Genomic DNA, 19,377 nt, shown 5'->3' with positions numbered 1-19,377 from the left:
AGATGCAAAGCTGTACCTTCCACGTGAGCTCTGAACCTGTCAGGTCTGGCTGAACGGAAGGGGCGAGTGACGAGGTCCTGGACCGCAGTCCGCAACTCCCTCCACCCCGTACCTTACCCAAGGTACGGACCTGAGGTACCTTGAGGTAGGTAAGTCTGTGCGAGAAAGAGCCCCGCATTACCTCATCCCCTCCTTCCCGACTCTCACTCGTGCGAAACCAAACCCCAGACTGATGCGCAAACTCGACACTCGAGAGGGAAGGAGCCCTTTTGGGTGAGATGGGATCCAAATTTTCCATCGCGACGACAAGACAAAATTGACAAGGTCTCCCATTCTCTTCTCCTCACTTGCCCCGTTCATCTACCAAGACCCCTACGATATGCCGGAAGCAACTTTTGTGACTTGGGTTGTCTGGGGGCGGTCAGCAACTCAGCGTGCGCCTACGCCTGCCGCCTGCCTCGGTCGACGCCCAAGTACCCTGCATCTGAACACCCAGAAAGGGAAAAAGAAGGAAGAAAAAGAAAAAGTCCACCAGGAAACGACAGAAACACCGAGAGCCCAAACGGAACAAGCACCACAAGCCTCGATCCCCCTTTTCTGTGCCTGCGAAGTACACTACTCGGCCGATGCCCGTGGCAGGACACCAAAGTTATTGGAGGTACTCCGTACTCCGTACCTCAACTCGTGTACGGATACAGCTCACGTTCGTTTTGCCAAGCAGCTATTTTCATCCACTTCACTCACTGCCGTCCTCGGTCCCGTCATCACCAAGTATCCACGGGGTATCCTCGCCCGCAAACCCCAAGCCAAATCGACTTTGTCTTCACCTCCATCTCCATCTTGAAAACAACTCTGCGAGCCATTCCGACCCTGTAGTGGAGCAGACCAGGACCTTGCCCGAAGCTCGAGAACTTTCAACTGCCTGCCTACATGGGGACGCAATTGACAACGTCACCAGAAAACCCGCCTTTTTTCGTTGCCCGTGCCATCGTCCTGCACCACTGCTTTGCACCTCACTCGCGGCCGTGCACCGTCCCTGGGCCCCCAGTCGAAAGTTCCAGCCCACCCGCTGGAATGCTTCTGGAAGATGTGGACAATTCTACCCCTCGTTTGAATTCCTTCCACTGCGCCAAGTCACATCCTAGCAAGCCTGCCACTCGCGGTCCAACGGGGTCTTTGCTTGCAGCCCTCCTGTCCGCTATCCACATCCGGCCGACAGGGATACTGCTTCTTTCCGATCAGGGGGGACACTGAGAGACTGGACTGCTACGGTGCTTCTCAGTCCAGTCAGCTGCTTGCGGTTGCGTCGGGTTTTGGCCCCCCCCCCCCCCCCCCGATTTTGTCGAGAAAGGAAGAGGAGAACAACAAGACAACCCCGGTTTCCCACCGTCGGGTCGGGCAACAATAGACAAGAGGAAAAAGAAAGCTGAACCAGGTCAGGGATATTGGGCTCGGGATTTCTTGGAACGTCGAGAATCCCGAATACCTGCTCAGGAACCCGGGACGCAGAGAAAGCACTGTTCCCTACGAGGCTACAACCACCCATGGCCGCAACGGAGAACGTGCGGAGTTTATTTGGCTCTGTTATGTATGCTCTGCCCTACTATTGCTCGCCGCTCGTGGGGAGGTTTGCCCGACTTATTCGCGAATAGCTACGCCGTGAATTACTCCGGTACGGTACTCGGGATCCGTACACTGGGGACGGGGTTATTGTTGAATTTCTTTCTCAAACCGCCTTGCGATTCATAATCGCGATTTTCGGAACTTGACCCTACCCTAGCGCCTGCAACCCCATTACCTTGCGGCCCGTATAATGCCTCAGTCAGTTTTGTCCCCTCCCCTCTCATTTTTGGATCAGAGACGTTTGACGGAGCAGTTGCACCACAACGGCGCATCTACCTACATGAGCGTCCGCAGCAGCTAACGTGCGGTCAAACCATGCTGGACATGCCTAGAAACGAATCAACCACTCGCAATTCCCGGCATGCCTTGGCCTCTGCGACCCCTACTCCGCCGCGAATCTCTTTTGGATGTTAGCGCACGGCTATAGAGCAACGCTTTACATACGAAGAATTCATTGTCTCCATTGAAACGTCCCCATTTCCCAGCAAGGCTTCAGAGTCCGTCCCCACTGGCACGCGACGATAAGACGGCTCAGACTTACTACACACAAAGTAAAGTGAGAAACAATGAACAGCAAACCATAGGAATTCGTCAAAGACTCAAAAAAGACTCAAGAATAGCTCAGATAGGCCGAGATTCCGTTGGCCACGGTGGGTCTTCCGAGTTCTAGAGCGAGTCAACAGCCCGGCCCCATTGTCCAGGTCGTCCCACGTCTTGGTCTTCTGGGCCCGGGTCTCTCGTCCATGGTATGGTGGTGTTTCCTCGTTGCCATGTCTTGGAGTCCCTGGTCGTCGCGAGTACTCCATAGCAGTTGTGTCTGAGGTCCCAGTCCCGAGCTGTCGGCAGCGACCCAAGGCCAGGTACCGATCAACTACGGAAGACCATCTGAGTGGATGAAGCCCACGATAATCGTAGGAAAATATTCATCATCTACCTTGTTGTGTACTGCGTATGCCACGGGGGTTGTTTATTTTCCCTGACGTGCCCCGCACATGAAGAATCGCCTTGACTTTTTCTCCCCCTCCCCCCTCCACAGGGCCACATCCATCCCACTCGATGAATGAAGAAGTAGGTGATGTGGTAATAACTAGACTGAGATTGCCGTGGCCGCCGACCCGTTGAGGTTCTCGTCCTCGTCTTTTTCTGGTGTCCAAAAACCATCTTCAGCCACTCAGCATTGAGTCATTACTAGTGCGCGTGTCATTGTCAACCACCATTCTCAAACCCCCCATCGTTGATTAGACGTGTCGAGATTCCATCGTCTCTGTCAGGAATATTGGGGTACCACTGCTAGCATATGGGACTACGCAGTAGCTCAAGACGTCGTTCACCATCTCCCGTCAGTCCCGCCGTTGGTTCCCATCGAGTCTGGCCACCAACCTCAGACTCAGACTGGGTTGCTTTACTGGCTGGCATCACCAACGACCAACCATACCAACTGTGAGCCGTCCCATCATTCTAGCCCGGCGGGCAAGACTCCAGAAGTCGCTAACACGTCCATCAGCATCGAAATCGCCCTGCATCGCGTCCCGCCGGGACTTCCCACCCTTCTCATACGACAACGAACCTGCGCTTTCCGGGAACCCCGCCCATCGTTGCTCCTTAGTCTGGGTCTGCGTCTTCTTAGCGTTCGCAGCAACAGCTCTTTGAGAGGAGAGTAAGCAGATCGATCACTTGTTGTCCTCGTCCTCATCCTCACCAGTGAATAAAGGTACCTTACCACCACCGTGTATGAGGTAGCAAGCGAAGTAAGTACCTTACCCTCCGGTGGTCGCTCGCTCTTTTCATCTCGGCACCTCATCGCAGTCGCACTTGCACTTACTTGCCTTTACCTTGGGGATCGTGGCTACTGCATCCGCACCGCACACCTCTCTCACACCCACTTATTCACACACCCACTTTGGACTCGCCTCTGTCTCTCTTACACACTCATTCTCGTTTACTCTTTCAACTCACTCCTCACTTGCTATTCTTTTTCCTCACACGCATACACACACACACATACACACACATACAGAGGAGGCACAAGGTGTGCGCCCACACACACGCAACTTATTATTGCCGTCTCATCCATACACCTTTTTTTCGAGAACCACCACTTTGCTTTTCATTTTCCTGCTCCGACTCGCCGTCTTCAAGGCTTCCTCTTTCTAATCACTTCTCATTCTCTCAGCCTGCGATCCCTCCATCCCGCGTGGCACCCAAAAAAAATCGCCCCCAAACGGAAGACCAAAGTGCAACAACCGACCCTTGCTGGGGTTCCTTACGACTTCTTACAACAGACGACACAGCCTTTTTTTTCTCTTCCCCCCCCCTTCTGGGCCTGGGCGTTGATTGCGCTCATCTCTTCATTGGCGAAACACAAACACGACCCGGATTCGGCCTGGGGAGAGGGAGTACGTCATGACATCCATAGTAAGTTGGTCTTCTCTCAGTGTCTCTCCTTATTGCTGCGTTACGCTGCCTCTTTATCTTTTCCCACCACCAAAAAAAGGGCCGGCCTACCCATTTCCCATGGACCATGACCACACACCTCGGCCAATCTGGATTGCAGCATTTCCTGCTGTCCCTGGCCGTCAAACCTGACCGACCGTCGTCATGTTATTGGAGAGAGCCGCTCGTTCACCGCCTCACCGCTTCCCGCATATCAGTGCACATCCCCATCCTCCTCGTCTTCCCCGTCGCTCCCAGACACTCAGACAAGCCCGACACGAGACACCGGCAATCAGGATAACATCCCCCACGACCGGGGCCCTGCCTGTTGCAACCGGCCTCACCTTGCCCAACTTCTCTACTCATCTCATCCCATCCTATCTACTCCCATGTCTCCATACGCCTCTACGGAGTACGGATACTCGTCCCCTAATTAGCCACCCCTCCATCTTGTCCTCCCCCATCATTTCCAATGCCCAATTCTTATTCACCACCACCCAGACCCCCTTTGAACTTCCCATAAGAAAGGGAGACTGCGCCGCCATGGCCTCTCCCATGCACCCTCGCCCTACTTTGCCTCTCACACGTATAACTCTACCCTCGGGCGCATGACACGACTCGCTCTCATATTCTTTCGTCTTCTCTCACCTCTACGGCTGATATAAGCTGTTCCTATACCTCCTCGCCCCTTTCCTGGCATTGGCATGGCTACACTTCTTGCTTGATATTCCTTCCCCCTCCACCTTTGGCAGAGTATCTCTCTGTTGCCAAACACACCCAACTCTCAAGGCTGTTGTACTCTCACGATGCGTGTCCCGTCGTTTGAGCACACCTTCGCCACTCCTCGCGAACATCCTGCAACCATGAACCAACAACCACCAGAGTCGCTGTCGCTAATGACCGGCCTCCAGCTATGTCTCGCTCACTACTGTGACCAACATGGTCCGACCCCGCTTATGGTCACCGAGGGCCTGCCAGTCCCATGCACAACATGCTTCGATGATGGCGCCGCTGGTTATGCCGATCAAGATCAGCTCCGACCCCGGACCAGCGCCCCAGCACCGGCTGGCTCTCTCAACCAGACCGTGGCCATGTCGGATGCGCTGCGCAAGATGCACCTCAACTCGCACCGCAGTTCGTCTCTACCTGCTTCCGAAGCTGAAAACCAGATCCCGCGCGCCGCCATGCTTCGCGCCTCTTCAGCAAACTCTACCACGAACTCGCCAGCTTCCCCTCTGTCGCCCTCCGCAATCGAGACCCCACCCGAAAGCCCCCGCCGGATATCGGAGCAGCAGCAGCCACGACGAGATTCGAGTTTTCGCCGAACCTACGACGACTACGTTACGAAGCGCGCCGGCCCTTGCGAGAATTGCGCGCTGACGCTGCCGCAACGACAGGGCGGCAAGGATAAGAACGACTTGAAGGCCGAGCGTGGTCCCACATTGCGCACTCGCGCTCCTTACGCCAGGGTATACGGACAGGCATCGCCGCCTACTTCTCAAGCATCTTCTGCTAGTGACACAGATGGAGAAAGCCAACCCGAACGAATGCACCGAAGGGCAACGGGCTCTACAACAACGCGATCGAGCATGTCATCGGGCAGGCATGTCGGCCACACACATTACCTCGACTACACCTCGACCCACGAACCTCTCATCCCAGCTTCCTTCTCGATAGTGCGATCCTCGTGTCTGCGAACCCTTTCACTGGAGACACTACCCCGCGCCCCAGCAAACCCAACCCCTAGTGCATCGCCGCAGTCAAGCAACATGCCAGCCTTTGTCACGACACACAGCGCTGGGGCAGCAGCTTCTGGTGGTCCCATATTCTTCGGCGACCCAGTCAACGGCTACACAACAGCCTACATCTTTCGCATTCCAGATATGCATGCTCGCGGCCACAAGCGTGTGTATGCATTTCTGGCTCTTAGCACACACAAGGAGAGACTGGCGATGAAAACATTTGGTTTCATGGCTGCCGCTTTCCGTGATCTTGCTTCATGGATTCAGCAGTTGGCGGAAGCTGAGGCAGAGAAAGCTGCCGAAGCCAGCCCCCTTGGAGGCCCGCAACACCACAGCTCGTATCCGACGATGATCAAGCCTGAACGCGAAGGACAAGACCGTGGTGGCAGCAGCTTCCTCACGGGAGGTGGCGGCTTCTCAAGGAGAATGGGCGGTGGTCCCGGCGGTGTCTCACTCAAAGCTCGAGGCCTTGCTGAACTTGTCGGCATGCCCGACTTCTTTATTGAGCTGCATGCCAAGTTTGTGAAGCTTATGCTCGAACTTGGCGTTGCGCTGAGCTCTTAGGAGCTGTAACAGTTGCAGCACATATACGTTCACAACACAGAATCGCTGCCTTTGTCATTGACTTGGGCAGTAGAAGACGCGATTCGTACGAAACATACCAACATACAAATCACATACAACTATGATGCGGCGGGCTTAGGCCGGACCTCAGACACGGTAGCCAGAACCAAAGCAGTAATGGGTAATGATAATTCTAATTACCTTGCCCACTACTCGAAGAGAGAGGAGAGGAGGGGAGGAGAGTGATTGCAGCGGGACGACGGATATACCCCACAAATGAGATGGTTGGCATCTCATTTGCATTAGGACTTTTTGCATTAGCGAACGGCAGCATCGCTTCCTTATCCTTTTTCAAGCGGTTTTCACGACTAAGCAGGCAGGCTGGGCATGATTTTCATAGACATTGGGATCCCTACTTTTTTTTCACTTTCTAGCCATGGCTTCATGATTCACGGGTTTTTCTTCATGTTCTTCCTTTCCCCAGATTCCCCTCGAGAGTAGCGACATTAGACTTCACAACGGAAGCTTCCAGGCTCACGTCTGTGGCAAAAACAGGCAACAGAGGGAAGGAAAAGAAAAAGGATAATGGGAAAAGGACAAACGGCAAACAAGGGGAAGAAGGGAAAAGATTTCCAATCAATAGATGGGGATTATCGGATCCGGAAAAGTATTGGGGAAAAGGGGTTAAGCAAAATTCAGAATTATCACCCTGATGAATTTACCATACTCTATTGACGATATCGTAATCCATTCTGACCTTGTTCATACTTGGTTTGCGACCTGTTTCATGAGAACAGTAACTCTAGAGAGGACTTCAATATATAACGGCAATCAAAGTAAGGTAAGTAGTTGCAGTATACTTTATACATAATTCATAATGGGGGGCAAAAAATTTACATGTAGGCCGACTGATACGGCAACAAGATCGAGAAGGAAAGGTGATATGTGATGTAATGCTTTGTTCCTATCAAGTTACTTTTATCGAGTGGACCCTCCTCTCCCTCCCCTTCCTCCTTTCGATAAGGTAGGTTCTGTTCCAGCCGGCCAGCCATCCGATTTGAAGGAAACCTGACGTTCTCGGCTGATACCGAGTGGAGTCCCGGTGTGTGTGTGTGTGTTTGACGTTTCGCACCGCTCGCCCGCCGACCAATAACCAACGACCGGCCCTCTGATTTCTTCGTCTGGGGACAGTTCACATGGGCAAGTTCAGTTTTGAACACTTTTTTCCATTGTTCAATGTGTCGGTTTTATGAATTTCTCTCCTTTTTTTCTCTTTTGCGCGTTTTCGTACCTCTCCCATAGACGTAGACACACACCTATTTCTTCATTTTTGAAACAGTATGAGCTAGGTAATCAAGTCATCGACACCAAACTTGTAGTATGGCGCTTATATATATTCCCCTTTGTATACCATGCCAGACGGCTCACACTCTGGGTTACGTCTGAGATAGGGTCTGTTGAATCTCACTCCAGCTTTTGTTTAATGAAACGTTCAGGTGCTATTTGAACTTCCGCTCTTCTGCTTCCAACAATCGTCGCAAGGGGTCGGAGGCAGCTAGCTAAATGTCGGTGTTGGGAGAGGCACATGTAGTTGAGATTCATGTCTTACAAACCCTGATTTATGAGATCCGTAGAGCTGCACCGCATACTCAGGGGCCTCTGGTGATACTGGCGGAAATTCATAGACAAAGGGAAGCACTCCTTTAGGTCACAGTCACGAGCACGCATTTCCCAGCACACGAGTGAAATGGGTTTGAAAACCAGGTTGAAACATAGTGGCGGCAACGCAACTTCTTTATCGAGTGTATTGTATTGTACAACGCGACGCCAAGTCTCGCTCCCCGAAGCCTTGTAAAGTCTATCCCTTGCCTTCCCAGCCGTGCCCTTCGTGACATTACATTGCCAGCCTGGCAGCGAGCTCTGTTCGTTCCCCCCACGATGCGCCGTTTCCGCCTGCGCCTTCTGCCTCGGAGAGAGCAGTCGCTTATTTGTAGAAATCAAACTTGTTCTCGTCGCTCGTGCCCTTGACCTGGCTTGAGTAGGCATCCTCCAAATCGCTCTGGATGATGTTGTAGCGGTTCTTCCGCACGGCACGAAGACCGGCCTCCTGCATGATGGCAGCGATGACGGCACCACTGAGAGGATCGTTGCGAACAATCAGGGAGTCCATGTCGACCTCGGGGGCCAAGCTCATCTTGCTGGCAATGGTGGAAAAAATAAGACGACGCTCGCGTCTGTCTCTCAAGCTAGGGAACTCGATCTTTCGGTCCAGCCGACCGGGACGGAGAAGGGCGGGGTCGAGGGTGTCGGCTCTGTTCGTGGCCATGATGACCTTGACGTTGGCGGTCTGGTCGAAACCGTCCATCTGGTTCAGAAGCTCGAGCAAAATACGCTGAACTTCACGATCGGCACCAGTCTGCGCATCGAAACGTTTCGTCGCAATGGCGTCAATCTCGTCAATGAAGATGATGGCGGGGGCGTTCTCGCGGGCCATGCGGAAGACATCGCGAACCATACGAGGACCCTCACCGAGGTACTTCTGAACAAACTCGGAGCCAACAACACGAATGAAGTTCGCCGTCGTGGAGTTCGCCACAGCCTTTACCAGCATCGTCTTTCCCGTTCCCGGAGGACCGTAGAGCAAGACACCGCGAGGGGGATCGATACCAATCTGCTTGTAGAGGTCGAAGTGCGTCAATGGCAGCTCGACAGCCTCGCGGATCTCCTGCTTCTGCATGTCCAGACCACCAACATCGGCGTACGTCACATCGGGCTTCTCGTCGGCGCCAAGCATGGCAATGGACGAGTCGGCTTCGGGGGGGAGGATGTCGACGAGGGCGTTGGAGTGGCGGTGGAGGGCGACGGAGGAAGAGGGCTTGAGCTTCTCGCGGTCGAGGGTGGAAAGGATGCGGACGACATAATTCGAACCCGTGGATGACTGTACGATTCCGGTGCTATGATGAGTTAGCATTGTTGAGCTCGAAGCGGGAGCTGTCTGCGGGGGTCTGCATACTTCTGGTCGATGGCCTCCATAAACTGCCCAATCACCAAAGGAACACTCTGGATTCGCTTGATCTCCTCTTGAGCCCGGACAAGCTCGCGCTTCAAACTCCTACGCCAGCGGGTCAGCAAACCAGATGACACGCAGTGATCGTGCGAGTATCGAACCTCTGCTCATCCTTGATATACTCCTCCTGCAACTGGATATACTCCAGTTGTCTCTGCAGCTTCTTCAATGTGGCATAGTCGTCACCTCCCTCCGTCGCGATGCCCTCAAAGTTCTCAATACTAGGGATTGTTGAGGGAGCTGTCTTCTTGTGAGGGGCGACTTGGTTGGCCGGGTTTTCCACCAAGACGTCACCCATTGTGTCGGATATTTGATGGGTGTTGAAGGCGTGGAATAAGGGGTTTCGTTACTCGAGATGCCTCGAAGTTCGTAGAGGATGTGAGTTCGCGGACAATAGGCGGTGTCGTTGATGATGGCAAGGTTGTTGATTTCAAGCTGGGTGGTGGTGGTGCTTGCTTGCTCGAGCTTGGCTGTAGGCGTCAATCGGATACGCATGCAGCGCAGCCTCTCAGCCCAGCCCAGCTTAGTCAGGAACCTGGTCGAAGCTCCAAGGTCACGTGCTGGTGGGATACCAGGCAGGCCCCCACTGGACACTCTCTGGTTGATTGATTGGCTCAGCAGATGACTTGGAGCAAGGCGAAGTGCCTGCAGCACGTTGCCCAGACTGGAGGCAGCGACGACCTCCGATTGGCCTCGAGTGGGGACGCCTGCCCCCATGTACTGTGGAGACGGCACAAGATCCCTGCCATGATGATGTGAGGGTCTCTCCCGCAATTCCACTGTTAGAGTCGTCGGTGAGTGTCACCGTCGGTCCTTAGCACGGCCTGCTACTCCGGCACCTATCTCTTATCAACCCCCCCATGGGATGATGTGTTCACCGGCCGGGTGCCCCGTTGGGCCTTCGTCCAGCAAGCCGACCTAGCACTGTACAGTCACAGGCACTCCTTCTCTCCATTCTCGTACCTTTAATCCGACTTCTGACTCCTTCAACATCTGCTTCACTTTGACGCTGCACTGCTTCTCTACCATACATGACCTGCCTTCCGGTGTGCGTTCTCTCGTGCTTCTCCTTGATCTCTCTGACTGCTTTCAATCACTCTTGAACTTTATCGTCTCATCTTACTTGGGGTCTTCCCGCTGTTCCCCTCCGAAACTACATACATCATGTCGTCGTCAATTGCAATCCCGATGACCCCGTCGTCGGCCAACACATATCACCACCACCAGTCACCCCAGGTCCGGGGTGCTGCTAGCTCTTCCTCGTCGACATACTCCAGTTCACCTCAAACATCTTCCCCGACTTCCGTTCAGAAGCGAAAGATGGTCCATGAACGTCGTCCTAGCCTTCTCAGTAAGTTATCCCACTTTACTCTGAAGCTACACAGCCCGGGCCTGCAGCCTTGCCCGACATGCCTGTCTCGGACTCTGTACATGTCAACTTGGGACCTTTGCTCACATCACGGACAGGCTCCGCCTTGTCGAAGCAGGAAAGCACCGTTATCAACATCGGCGAACCAAACGGAACTCCCCGCCTTGTAAGACCACTATAGTCCTCCTCAGGGAACGAATGCTAACAGGCCATCCAGATCACCTACCTCTCCTCGAGCCAGGGCTTTGCGTGGAACCCAGGTGAGTAAAGGTTGTCCCGGCCTCTCCTCCCATTACTTGCTGACCACTTTGTTCAGAGATCTTCCTGCCGTCGTATGTCGATTGTGACTACACCCCGCTCGAGAACCGACGGGAGCCCGTACACGAGATTGTCCTTAGCGACGAGGAGATCAACAACATGTTTCCCCAATAACGGCGTCCCTCAGAGACGGCCATGACGCTACACATGAACATCTACGTCCTGAGCGCTTAGACCGACGATTCTCACGAGATACATTTTCTTTCCACATCACGGCGTCCGGCCACGACCTGTACCCCCTCGGACTCTTTTATATCATTTTATCAGACTGCTTTACGAACGAACCACCAAGGCAAATGGGCCCATGTTCGATCCGGATACGAACGTGCATGGGAGTACACCAAGTGGAAACACAGTACAAGTCGCATTTCCTTCTCGACGTCGAGGAGCTATTAGTGACACCGGCCTTTGGGAATCATCGGGGGAGTTGGGATCGTTTTGGCGAGACGGGTTTCATTGTCTCAAGTTACATTTCTTATCTGTTTGTTGCCGTTTGCTTTTCTTTTGGATTGGGGCGTTCCATGGGATTGCAAGCACATACCCTCCTCGATCGTGTACTATGCCGCCTTTACCGCCTCTACCGCGGTTTTCCCTTTTCATTGATTTTCCACCAGTTCCATAGTTCAATAAGGTAGTGTCACATGGACACTATACAAGTCAAAAGCCGTCCGCCACCGTGATCTACACAATGTCCTGATTTATGGCGTACATTTGAGCCTATCAAGCATGTTCCTGTCTCTCTTTCTACGAGAGTTTGGGCAGTAGGGTAGCGCAAGCCGGCCAGGTACCACGTCAGGGTCCACGGGTACCGTCGGAGTAATTGGGCAGACCAGCCGATAACCAACCACCTGCCTTGCAGTCACTCCATACGTGCATGCCTTACTGAGAGCCCAGTAGTCGCAATCATTGAATAAGTGCAAACAGTATCATGTTGATCTTCGAAAATCGCTGAAACGGGCCCTCTTCAGCTTCTGACTCGAAACCTCAGGTCTCTGGTCACCGTTAGCCCCCCTTCTCCCGGCGCACTGTCGTCGGTGTGGCCTGTTTGGACGCCATTCCGTCCCAGATGGCGTTCTGGGAAAGAGGGTCCAGTTACCTTGGGTTGGCTCCAGACCAGCGGAAGACCGCCAGTACCGCAGGCCCGGCGCTACTGTGCTGTACCTTCACCGCACGCACCCGAGGACCGACAACGCCATGGCACCTAAACCCCTTCCAAGCAAAGCAAGCTCCGCTTTCGCCGTGGGCTTTGCCCATCTTGGGAAGGGGGGGAACCCCACGTTTGTGACATGGGAGTATGGGTGGTGTAAGTGCGATGATGGTCTTTGGTCCTTTGGCTTTTCCCCGTTGCTTGTCGGTAACACTCAGAACCATGAGGAGATAAGTGAGACGTGATGTACACTCTGCGAAAGAAGAACAGCAAGGTAAGGTAAGGAAGGTCTGGGACAGATGTCCCGATTCTTTCCCTTGCTGAGCACCAAGGTGTGCCGCACCGTGCCGGTTATTTATTTCTCACCTTGATAGGTGACGCAAAACAGCGTTTACCCCAGCTGCATCAACCAGCTGAACCATCCCGTAAACCACCGCCCCGCAATTTTCTCATTGTAAGTGTCCGGCGTACCTCCATATGTACGGGATAAGAAACGCAGTCTTGAAAGACCTCGAAACTACCCCTTTGGTTTTGATTTCGATGGTGCGGTAAAATTGTCTACCCTCTGTGCTCCTCCCCCCATGCAGGTCCGTCCCAGTTTCGCAGTCATAGCGTCGAGATGCATCAACCCAGACAGACGGACAAGGGGACGGACGTCCAGCAAGAATGCCAAGTTTTGAGAGTACCTACCGCCGTTCAAAGTCGGAAAAAGAGTTTGGGCCATTTTGCCTGCGTTGTGCCACCTATATAGACAGGCGCTCCTCAGTCTGTACGACATAGCATATCCGGTTCGGCCGGGAAGCATAAGTTGTTGGATGAATGTGTATGGGCAGAGAAAGTTTGTGATGCTATTTTGAAGATGGTAGCCCGGCTGATGCCGCAAACACACACACCGTCCCGACACCGAACCGGTCGTCATTCTTCATGTCTCTCATATATTGACTATCGACGTCGATCCCTTCTCGCCCATCCCTCTGAACAAGATCCGAACCGTGGGACTGCTGCACCTCGTGACCTTGGCGGATGATCCCATACTCTCTTTTCTCCCCTTACAGCATTCATGCAATGCATGAGGGTAAAGCTGTACGTAGGTAAAACTAAAATTGGGGAGGGTTTCTTTTCTGGTGATGCTTGTCCCGCACAGTGCCACCGCCCATCATTCCCTCTCAAAGGTGAACGGAACAGGTCTACCTTACTGGTCTGTGTTCCACACCGAACCATTCGCTGAACCTCTTCGGAGCGACTGTCCGATCTCGGCAGTTCTCGGGGTTGGGTCGCTGGCGTTGCATTGGGATCGATTCGGTCATTCAAGGTCGGTACCTAAGGTAGTCTGGGCAGCGTCACATGCTGATAAGAAGATAAGATAGAGACGCACTAGCCTCTGATAAGCCCAGCTGGATGGTGGGAGGAGCACAGGTCAGATCGGAAGACGGGCTCGACGCGCACCGATGGGGCGACCGCTGACCGGGGTGAGGTGGTGTCGAATGGAACTGGACCGTCCCGTCGTCAAGCAAACCAGGCGCAAGTAAACATCCACACCGAGGACAAACACATCCCACCACGACTCAACACCCCACCACCCACGACGCGCCAACACGCGAGACCAATCGAACTCGAGCAGTCTCCCCCTCCGAAAGGAGCAATTAAGAACTCTCAATACAGACCGCCCTCCCCAAACCCACTAGGATCCCACTCGAATGTGTTAGTGAAGAAGGAAGAAAAAGAGTGAAAGAAATCTAAGGCCCAAAAAGGAAGAAGGGGATAGGAAACGGAAACGAGGAGACAACTATGGAGGACGCACATAGGAAAATCGAACTGCAATCCCGCGACGACCTCGCGTACCTGCTCACCAACGTCCGGCGCGCCGCGCAGGAACAGCTCGACAATGCGTTTCCGCACATCGAGGGCAGCAACGCGCAAGAGGACGAGCTGCGGGCGCCTATTGAGCGTCTGGTCAACGAGGTGAGGCTACTACCCCAGACTCTCCCCTTTCTCTTGTCTTGTCTCGGCGAAATCTTGCACGACCCTCATGTTCTTGCTTCGAGATTGCCCCTCCAAGGCACGAGAAAGCAAAGGCAGAAGAAAGCGAGCCACACCAACCCCCAAGAATCTCGCTAACGCAAAACTCCCCCCCGAAAACACAGTACATCAACAAAACATTCACCTACGCAGCCCCGAACCTCTCCATAAACGGCATGGATACCGACCCGTCAACCTTCCTCTCCAACAACACGCCCTCAGACGAACCAGAAGAAGCCTACGAACCCTGGGACGCCCGCCTCCGCCAGCGCGTCGAAGACCTCGCGCGCGAAGAAGAAGACCTCCTCAACGAAATCGCCGCCCTCAAAAAATCCGTCCCCGGCGCCATCGCTACCGCGACGACAAACGAGTTCAGAGCCGCCGCGGCCGCAGACGAGGCCGCTTTCGAGGCTGTCAAGAAGGCGAAAGAGGACGAGGCGAGGGAGATGGAGGCCGAGGTGCTCCCGCTCGAGGCGATGGAGAGGAGGGGCGAGGTGAAGGAGGCGTTTGGGGGCGCGGTGGGCGGGTTGGGGAGGTTGAAGAAGACGATGCCTGCTACCGTTGCCAAGATGGAGAGGGCGAGGGTTGCTGGGGAGTATACCGTTACGGAACGGTCGTGAGGCAATTTTGACGAGGGGGTGATTCTTTTACTTTATGGGAGTTGAGGCGTTGGGAACTTATACCACAACAGTGGGCATCCTGCCAGACGGCCGATGACCCATGGACAGTGCTTTTTACATGTGCTGATTGCAGTCTAATAAAGTCTGGAAAGCATAAAGACGATGGTCTCTCTTTTTGCGAAAATGCCATTCAATGGGGTCCACTGATCAAAATGAAAGTATGTATAATGTGAAATAGCAAAGGTTGCCAGGATCAACACGTGTATGAGCGGTTCTAAGAAAAGATGCTCTTGTTTTTAGGTAGCCACCCCCATCTCCCACCCAACCCAGTGTCTTTCTTCACCTCAGGACACAACACCACATTTGTCAACGCCTTCTCTCTAACTGCTCATCCGGCAGCGCCACTCTCAAATGAACAACCTCAATTCCAATGCACGCAATTTCCTAAAACGGCAACATTTATGCCGCAGCAGGAGCCTTGGCGTCAGCAGTAGCAGCAGCCGCAGGAGCAGCACCGCCGGCAGCCGGAGCAGTAACGGTCTCACCGCCCTTGTTCTCAATGACGTCGCCGCCGGCAGCAGCAGCGGCCTTGGCCTCGGGCTTCTGCCACCAGGGCTCCTTGGTCCACTCGGCCTCGTGCCACGGGCCGGCGTCGCTGAGCTGGCAGCCACCCTGGCACTCGCACTTGCCACCGAGGGACTTGGGGAGGTTCTCGGCGGGAATCTGGTTCAAAAGCTCCTTCTGGTAGCCGGAGCCAAGGATGTTGATCTTGGAGACGGTGACGGGGTCGAGCCAGCCCTTGACGACGGACCAGACGGTGGAGAAGCCCCAGGGAGCGTTGATCATGTAGAGCTTGCCGAGACGCTCGGGGTAGTAGTTCTGGGAGACGACGGAGGCCTGCTTGACGTAGCTGTAGACCTGGGGGACACGGGTGATGGTGACGCCCTTGAGGTCCATGATGGTGCAGCACGTCTCGACGAGGTGGTTGGACTTGCGGGAGCAGGCGGGGAAGCGGGGGTCGGCGCACTTCTCGTACTCGACGGCCAGATTGGTCAACATGCGCTCGGCGGTGGTGATCTTGTACATGGCGTTCAGGTCGATGCCACCAAGCTGCTCAACGTAGACGGGGCGGCCATCCTGTGAAGCAGTGCGTTAGTGAGTGACTTCACCGAGCAAGTTGTCTCTTTCTTATGGCGGCGTACCTTGTCGGTCTTGTGGTAGTACTGGGGGTAGAACTTGAACACCTCCTCCTTCTCGGGGTATTCCCAGGTCGGCACGGTGTTGTCAAGCTTGGTCGTTTTCCGCCAGGTCTCGAAGTCGACGAACCTAAATCATACCCGTCAGCTACATGTTGCACGATCTGATGTGGAAGACAAGACACCGCTTACATCTGCTTGGCGAGGTTGACATCGAACTTGCGGGCGCGGAGGAAGCGCAGCTATAATTCGGCTGTTAGTAAGGTGCTCTGGATGTGGAATTCGCAGGCCTCCGAGTATTGGGTGTCTGCCACAGGATGGGAGGGAATACCAGAGTCAGGGTGTCGAGGCGCTTGTCGTAGCCATCCGACTCAAGCATCAGGCGCAGCTGGGCAACCTGAGCCTTCTGCTCGGGGGTGAGGTGGCCAGGGTGACCGTTGGCCGCCGTCGGGGCGACGGTCGGGTAGTCGTACTGGTCGTACTTGGGATCGAGTTCTTGCTGGGACATGGTGGGGGTTTTGTTCTAGGGTCTTCTCGTTGACGAGGAAAGAAGATCGGTGTAGCTAGAGGGATTTTGCAGAGCCCTCCAAAGAAAAAAAAGAAAAGAGAGAGGGAAAAGGCGGGGTGGAGGAGAGGTAATGGGATTCGGAGACAATAGGACAACAGTAACAAGTTATTTGTCCTGAAGAAAGTTGCCAACCAGGATTGTAGGTGTTTAGGAGAGAAGAGCTGGTTGTGGGGAAAGGTAAGGGAAAGGAAGATCTCTAGCGGGAAAGTAGGGGAGGCTTGGGAAGTCGAATTAAAGTGAACCTGCTGGCAGAATGCCAAAAATCGTCATAGCGACCGGTCCCGCACCGCTGTTGCCCCTGGCTGCCCCTCACGAATTGGGCTCTCCCGTCGAACCTAGCCGGCCGTCTACACCGCACTTACGCAGCTACGGATACGCACCCACGGTGCCACGCCTGCCACGGCACCCGCATCTTATTAAGATAACAGCCCGGCCTTACGTAATGATCTGGATTCCCACCCACGAGCAACCGGAGCCGCTGTAGATTGGTGCAGTCTGCCACCTCATGCCCAACATCGTCTCAGATCTTAGCTTGCGGGCGTTGTTCTCGATTGTCATGATTCGGTCACGGTCAGCTGCACCGGGCCAGCACCAGTAATATCGAGATGGCGGCTGATCCAATGGCTAAAACTTTCCTTACTAAGTTTAGCTAACCTCGGACGGATTTCTGACAGGTTGGCCTCCAGTGATTAAACATCATACGTGCATAGCTATGCTGTGACGCTGTATTGGTAGTCTGCGATCTTGCACAGCACTAACAAAAACCTCCTAGTTCGCCTTCGTGATCGTTACCATGGCATAAAGGGGTATCGACAATCGAAAGCCTTCAGCCACGACCTCGAAATTAAATCATCTACGGTTGCGTGACCCTGGTCGGGATTCGTAAGCCTACAGGGCCATCGCTTGAACCAACGGCCCAATGATCCGGATCGTGTTGTGTAAAAACATAGCTGCGGGTTTATGCTGTGCTGTGAAATTGCGGTTGTGCAAGAAATGGCAGAACATCAAGTTGTTTTTGGTTTGGTATCGAGCTTTTCGCCTTTCAACTGCCAGCCTTGTCCTCGTCCTTTTCCTTCTTGATATCCTTTCCTTCTTCCTTGTCTTTCCGCTTTTGAACCACCTCCCAGTTGTATACTCTCGCGATGGCGACTTCCATAGTCTGTGATTGATTAGTATGCGCGGCCAAGCCCGTCTCGACTGGGTGCCAAATGTTACCGTGATCTGCTCTCTCAGGAAATCCAGGTCCTCCTCGCAGTTTGATAAGCTCGTTTTCGCCGTTGATAGCTTGGACTCGAGTAGAGTCTCGGCTTCGTCGACGGGATACGACAACATAACATTTGCCTGCTGTACAGTCAGCCAGCTTTTCAAACCCATAGCATCGTCTACTGCGGAGCAGTCATTGTCATACGCCTAGCCAAATGTACACCTCTTCGGTGGGCGGGATCTTTGCTTTGGAGTAAAGCGTGTCGTTCAGCTCGAACGTCGTCTCGATCGGTTCATCGTCGTCCTATCTCTTTTGTCAGCGCCTCCTGTCGATAGATGCATCCGTGAGCGGCTAGTCACCTGTCTGAGCTTCAGAAACCGTACAGAGTCAAGCGTCTTCTGTATATCGGGAATCTTGTCGTTCAGTCCAGCCATCCTCTTCTGAAGATTCAGCTCCATGAACTGGTATTTCCTGCGCAAAAGAATGATGTGTTACCAGCTGTTCCCCATGTGCCTAACCTGGCCCTGCCCTTCCCGGTAGCCTCGTTCGATGCGTCGGACTGAAGTTCTGGTGTGGCATGACCAGCCCACCTGGCGGGCGGGTGAGCGGGCACGTGAGCGACTCACGAAATCATCTCCTGGAAGTTGCGCATCGTCGGTTCGACATCTTCGCGGGTGGTGACGTAGTCCTCGACCTTGTCGACGAACGGCGCTTTGGGGATACCTCGAGGGTTGCTGGGCGTGGCGTCCTTGCTGTGGAGGTGGTTGAAAAAATATGGTCAGCTTTGTGCGCGGCAACGAACGAGTTCGGGTAGACATACACAGCCGTCTCCGGCTTCTTTCCCGCTGCCGACATTGTGAAATTGAGCTGATGTTTGCCTTCAGCGCATCTCTCCGATGTTGGTAGGAACTCGCGATTTTTCGTAACGGTGTGGAGGGGGAGCTGCAGTGACGGTACTGCCCAATCTACGGTGGCCTGTTCACCGAGGTGAGGGGTCAAGGTACATGTTTGGTGGGGTAGCTACCTCACCTGAGCCAGCTCAACCTTGGGCCAGGTAGCTGTCACCGCTGACTACTTTCCCTTATTACAGCAATCGCCAGCCAACTATTTGGCATTCATTATAACGGTATTCCAAAATTTGGCAACAAATGACAGACGAAGACGAATGCAGGACTCCCACGCATGGTAGGAGTTGAGTACGAGTTTAAGGCATGCTTCAGTACTGACACTCGACACTAGCCCCTAGCATGGACTAACTTAGAACATTAAACAGCACATGAGGAATTGGCGAACCAATTTACATCTCGACAACGGAGCTGATCTCACAAAGATCACGCAGGCTTTGGAGGATGGCGGAAGGCCTCGCCGACCTCATAACCGCGCTGTCGCGCTTAACCAGCTTACTCATCAAGGTGAACCCTCACCACCGCCGTAAACAGCTTAGCAACAGCACGCCATGACCGCCCTGCATGTCCCCACAGACAGCTCGCCTTATCTGTGTCTGGGG

The 19,377-nt window shown here is 53.9% G+C and overlaps 7 protein-coding genes across 7 annotated transcripts; 4 read left to right on the top strand and 3 right to left on the bottom strand.

Annotated features, from left to right (window-relative positions):
* Positions 1-2: 2 nt before the first annotated feature.
* On the top strand, positions 3-4,357 carry CLUP02_06546 (uncharacterized protein; the record flags this gene model as incomplete). The annotated part of the gene is made up of 19 exons (XM_049285545.1): positions 3-23; positions 89-273; positions 325-819; positions 885-1,089; positions 1,146-1,300; positions 1,441-1,627; positions 1,781-1,909; positions 1,956-2,032; positions 2,113-2,179; positions 2,253-2,395; positions 2,453-2,560; positions 2,622-2,691; positions 2,747-2,804; positions 2,866-3,280; positions 3,335-3,371; positions 3,430-3,537; positions 3,641-3,652; positions 3,714-4,019; positions 4,118-4,357. The coding sequence occupies 19 exons, from the start codon at positions 3-5 to the stop codon at positions 4,355-4,357; spliced, it is 3,018 nt and encodes a 1,005-aa protein (XP_049142688.1).
* A 505-nt stretch (positions 4,358-4,862) lies between these two features.
* On the top strand, positions 4,863-6,362 carry CLUP02_06545 (uncharacterized protein; the record flags this gene model as incomplete). Its single annotated transcript, XM_049285544.1, has 1 exon — positions 4,863-6,362. One exon carries the CDS (start codon positions 4,863-4,865, stop codon positions 6,360-6,362), a length of 1,500 nt encoding a protein of 499 aa, XP_049142687.1.
* An 893-nt stretch (positions 6,363-7,255) lies between these two features.
* On the bottom strand, positions 7,256-10,592 carry CLUP02_06544 (26S proteasome subunit P45 family protein; the record flags this gene model as incomplete). Its single annotated transcript, XM_049285543.1, has 12 exons — positions 7,256-7,543; positions 7,774-7,804; positions 7,831-7,917; positions 7,972-8,328; positions 8,366-9,316; positions 9,376-9,474; positions 9,531-9,650; positions 9,713-10,171; positions 10,235-10,268; positions 10,308-10,347; positions 10,412-10,512; positions 10,553-10,592. The coding sequence occupies 12 exons, from the start codon at positions 10,590-10,592 to the stop codon at positions 7,256-7,258; spliced, it is 2,607 nt and encodes an 868-aa protein (XP_049142686.1).
* A 1-nt stretch (position 10,593) lies between these two features.
* Positions 10,594-11,230, top strand: CLUP02_06543 (uncharacterized protein; the record flags this gene model as incomplete). The annotated part of the gene is made up of 4 exons (XM_049285542.1): positions 10,594-10,780; positions 10,897-10,964; positions 11,016-11,058; positions 11,115-11,230. 4 exons carry the CDS (start codon positions 10,594-10,596, stop codon positions 11,228-11,230), a joined length of 414 nt encoding a protein of 137 aa, XP_049142685.1.
* A 2,821-nt stretch (positions 11,231-14,051) lies between these two features.
* CLUP02_06542 (uncharacterized protein) lies at positions 14,052-14,902 on the top strand (the record flags this gene model as incomplete). Its single annotated transcript, XM_049285541.1, has 2 exons — positions 14,052-14,225; positions 14,408-14,902. 2 exons carry the CDS (start codon positions 14,052-14,054, stop codon positions 14,900-14,902), a joined length of 669 nt encoding a protein of 222 aa, XP_049142684.1.
* Positions 14,903-15,361: 459 nt separating this feature from the next.
* CLUP02_06541 (CRAL/TRIO domain-containing protein) lies at positions 15,362-16,606 on the bottom strand (the record flags this gene model as incomplete). The annotated part of the gene is made up of 4 exons (XM_049285540.1): positions 15,362-16,039; positions 16,105-16,228; positions 16,291-16,340; positions 16,430-16,606. The coding sequence occupies 4 exons, from the start codon at positions 16,604-16,606 to the stop codon at positions 15,362-15,364; spliced, it is 1,029 nt and encodes a 342-aa protein (XP_049142683.1).
* Positions 16,607-17,554: 948 nt separating this feature from the next.
* CLUP02_06540 (prefoldin subunit) lies at positions 17,555-19,054 on the bottom strand (the record flags this gene model as incomplete). The annotated part of the gene is made up of 10 exons (XM_049285539.1): positions 17,555-17,634; positions 17,714-17,825; positions 17,882-18,007; positions 18,075-18,173; positions 18,230-18,341; positions 18,366-18,437; positions 18,497-18,622; positions 18,691-18,845; positions 18,900-18,941; positions 19,028-19,054. 10 exons carry the CDS (start codon positions 19,052-19,054, stop codon positions 17,555-17,557), a joined length of 951 nt encoding a protein of 316 aa, XP_049142682.1.
* Positions 19,055-19,377: the final 323 nt, after the last annotated feature.

This window comes from Colletotrichum lupini, chromosome 3 (genome assembly GCF_023278565.1).
Source record: "Colletotrichum lupini chromosome 3, complete sequence".
Classification (NCBI taxonomy): Eukaryota; Fungi; Ascomycota; class Sordariomycetes; order Glomerellales; family Glomerellaceae; genus Colletotrichum; species Colletotrichum lupini.
The sequence above is the reverse complement of the archived record's forward strand: the minus strand, read 5'-3'. Positions and strand labels throughout refer to the sequence as shown.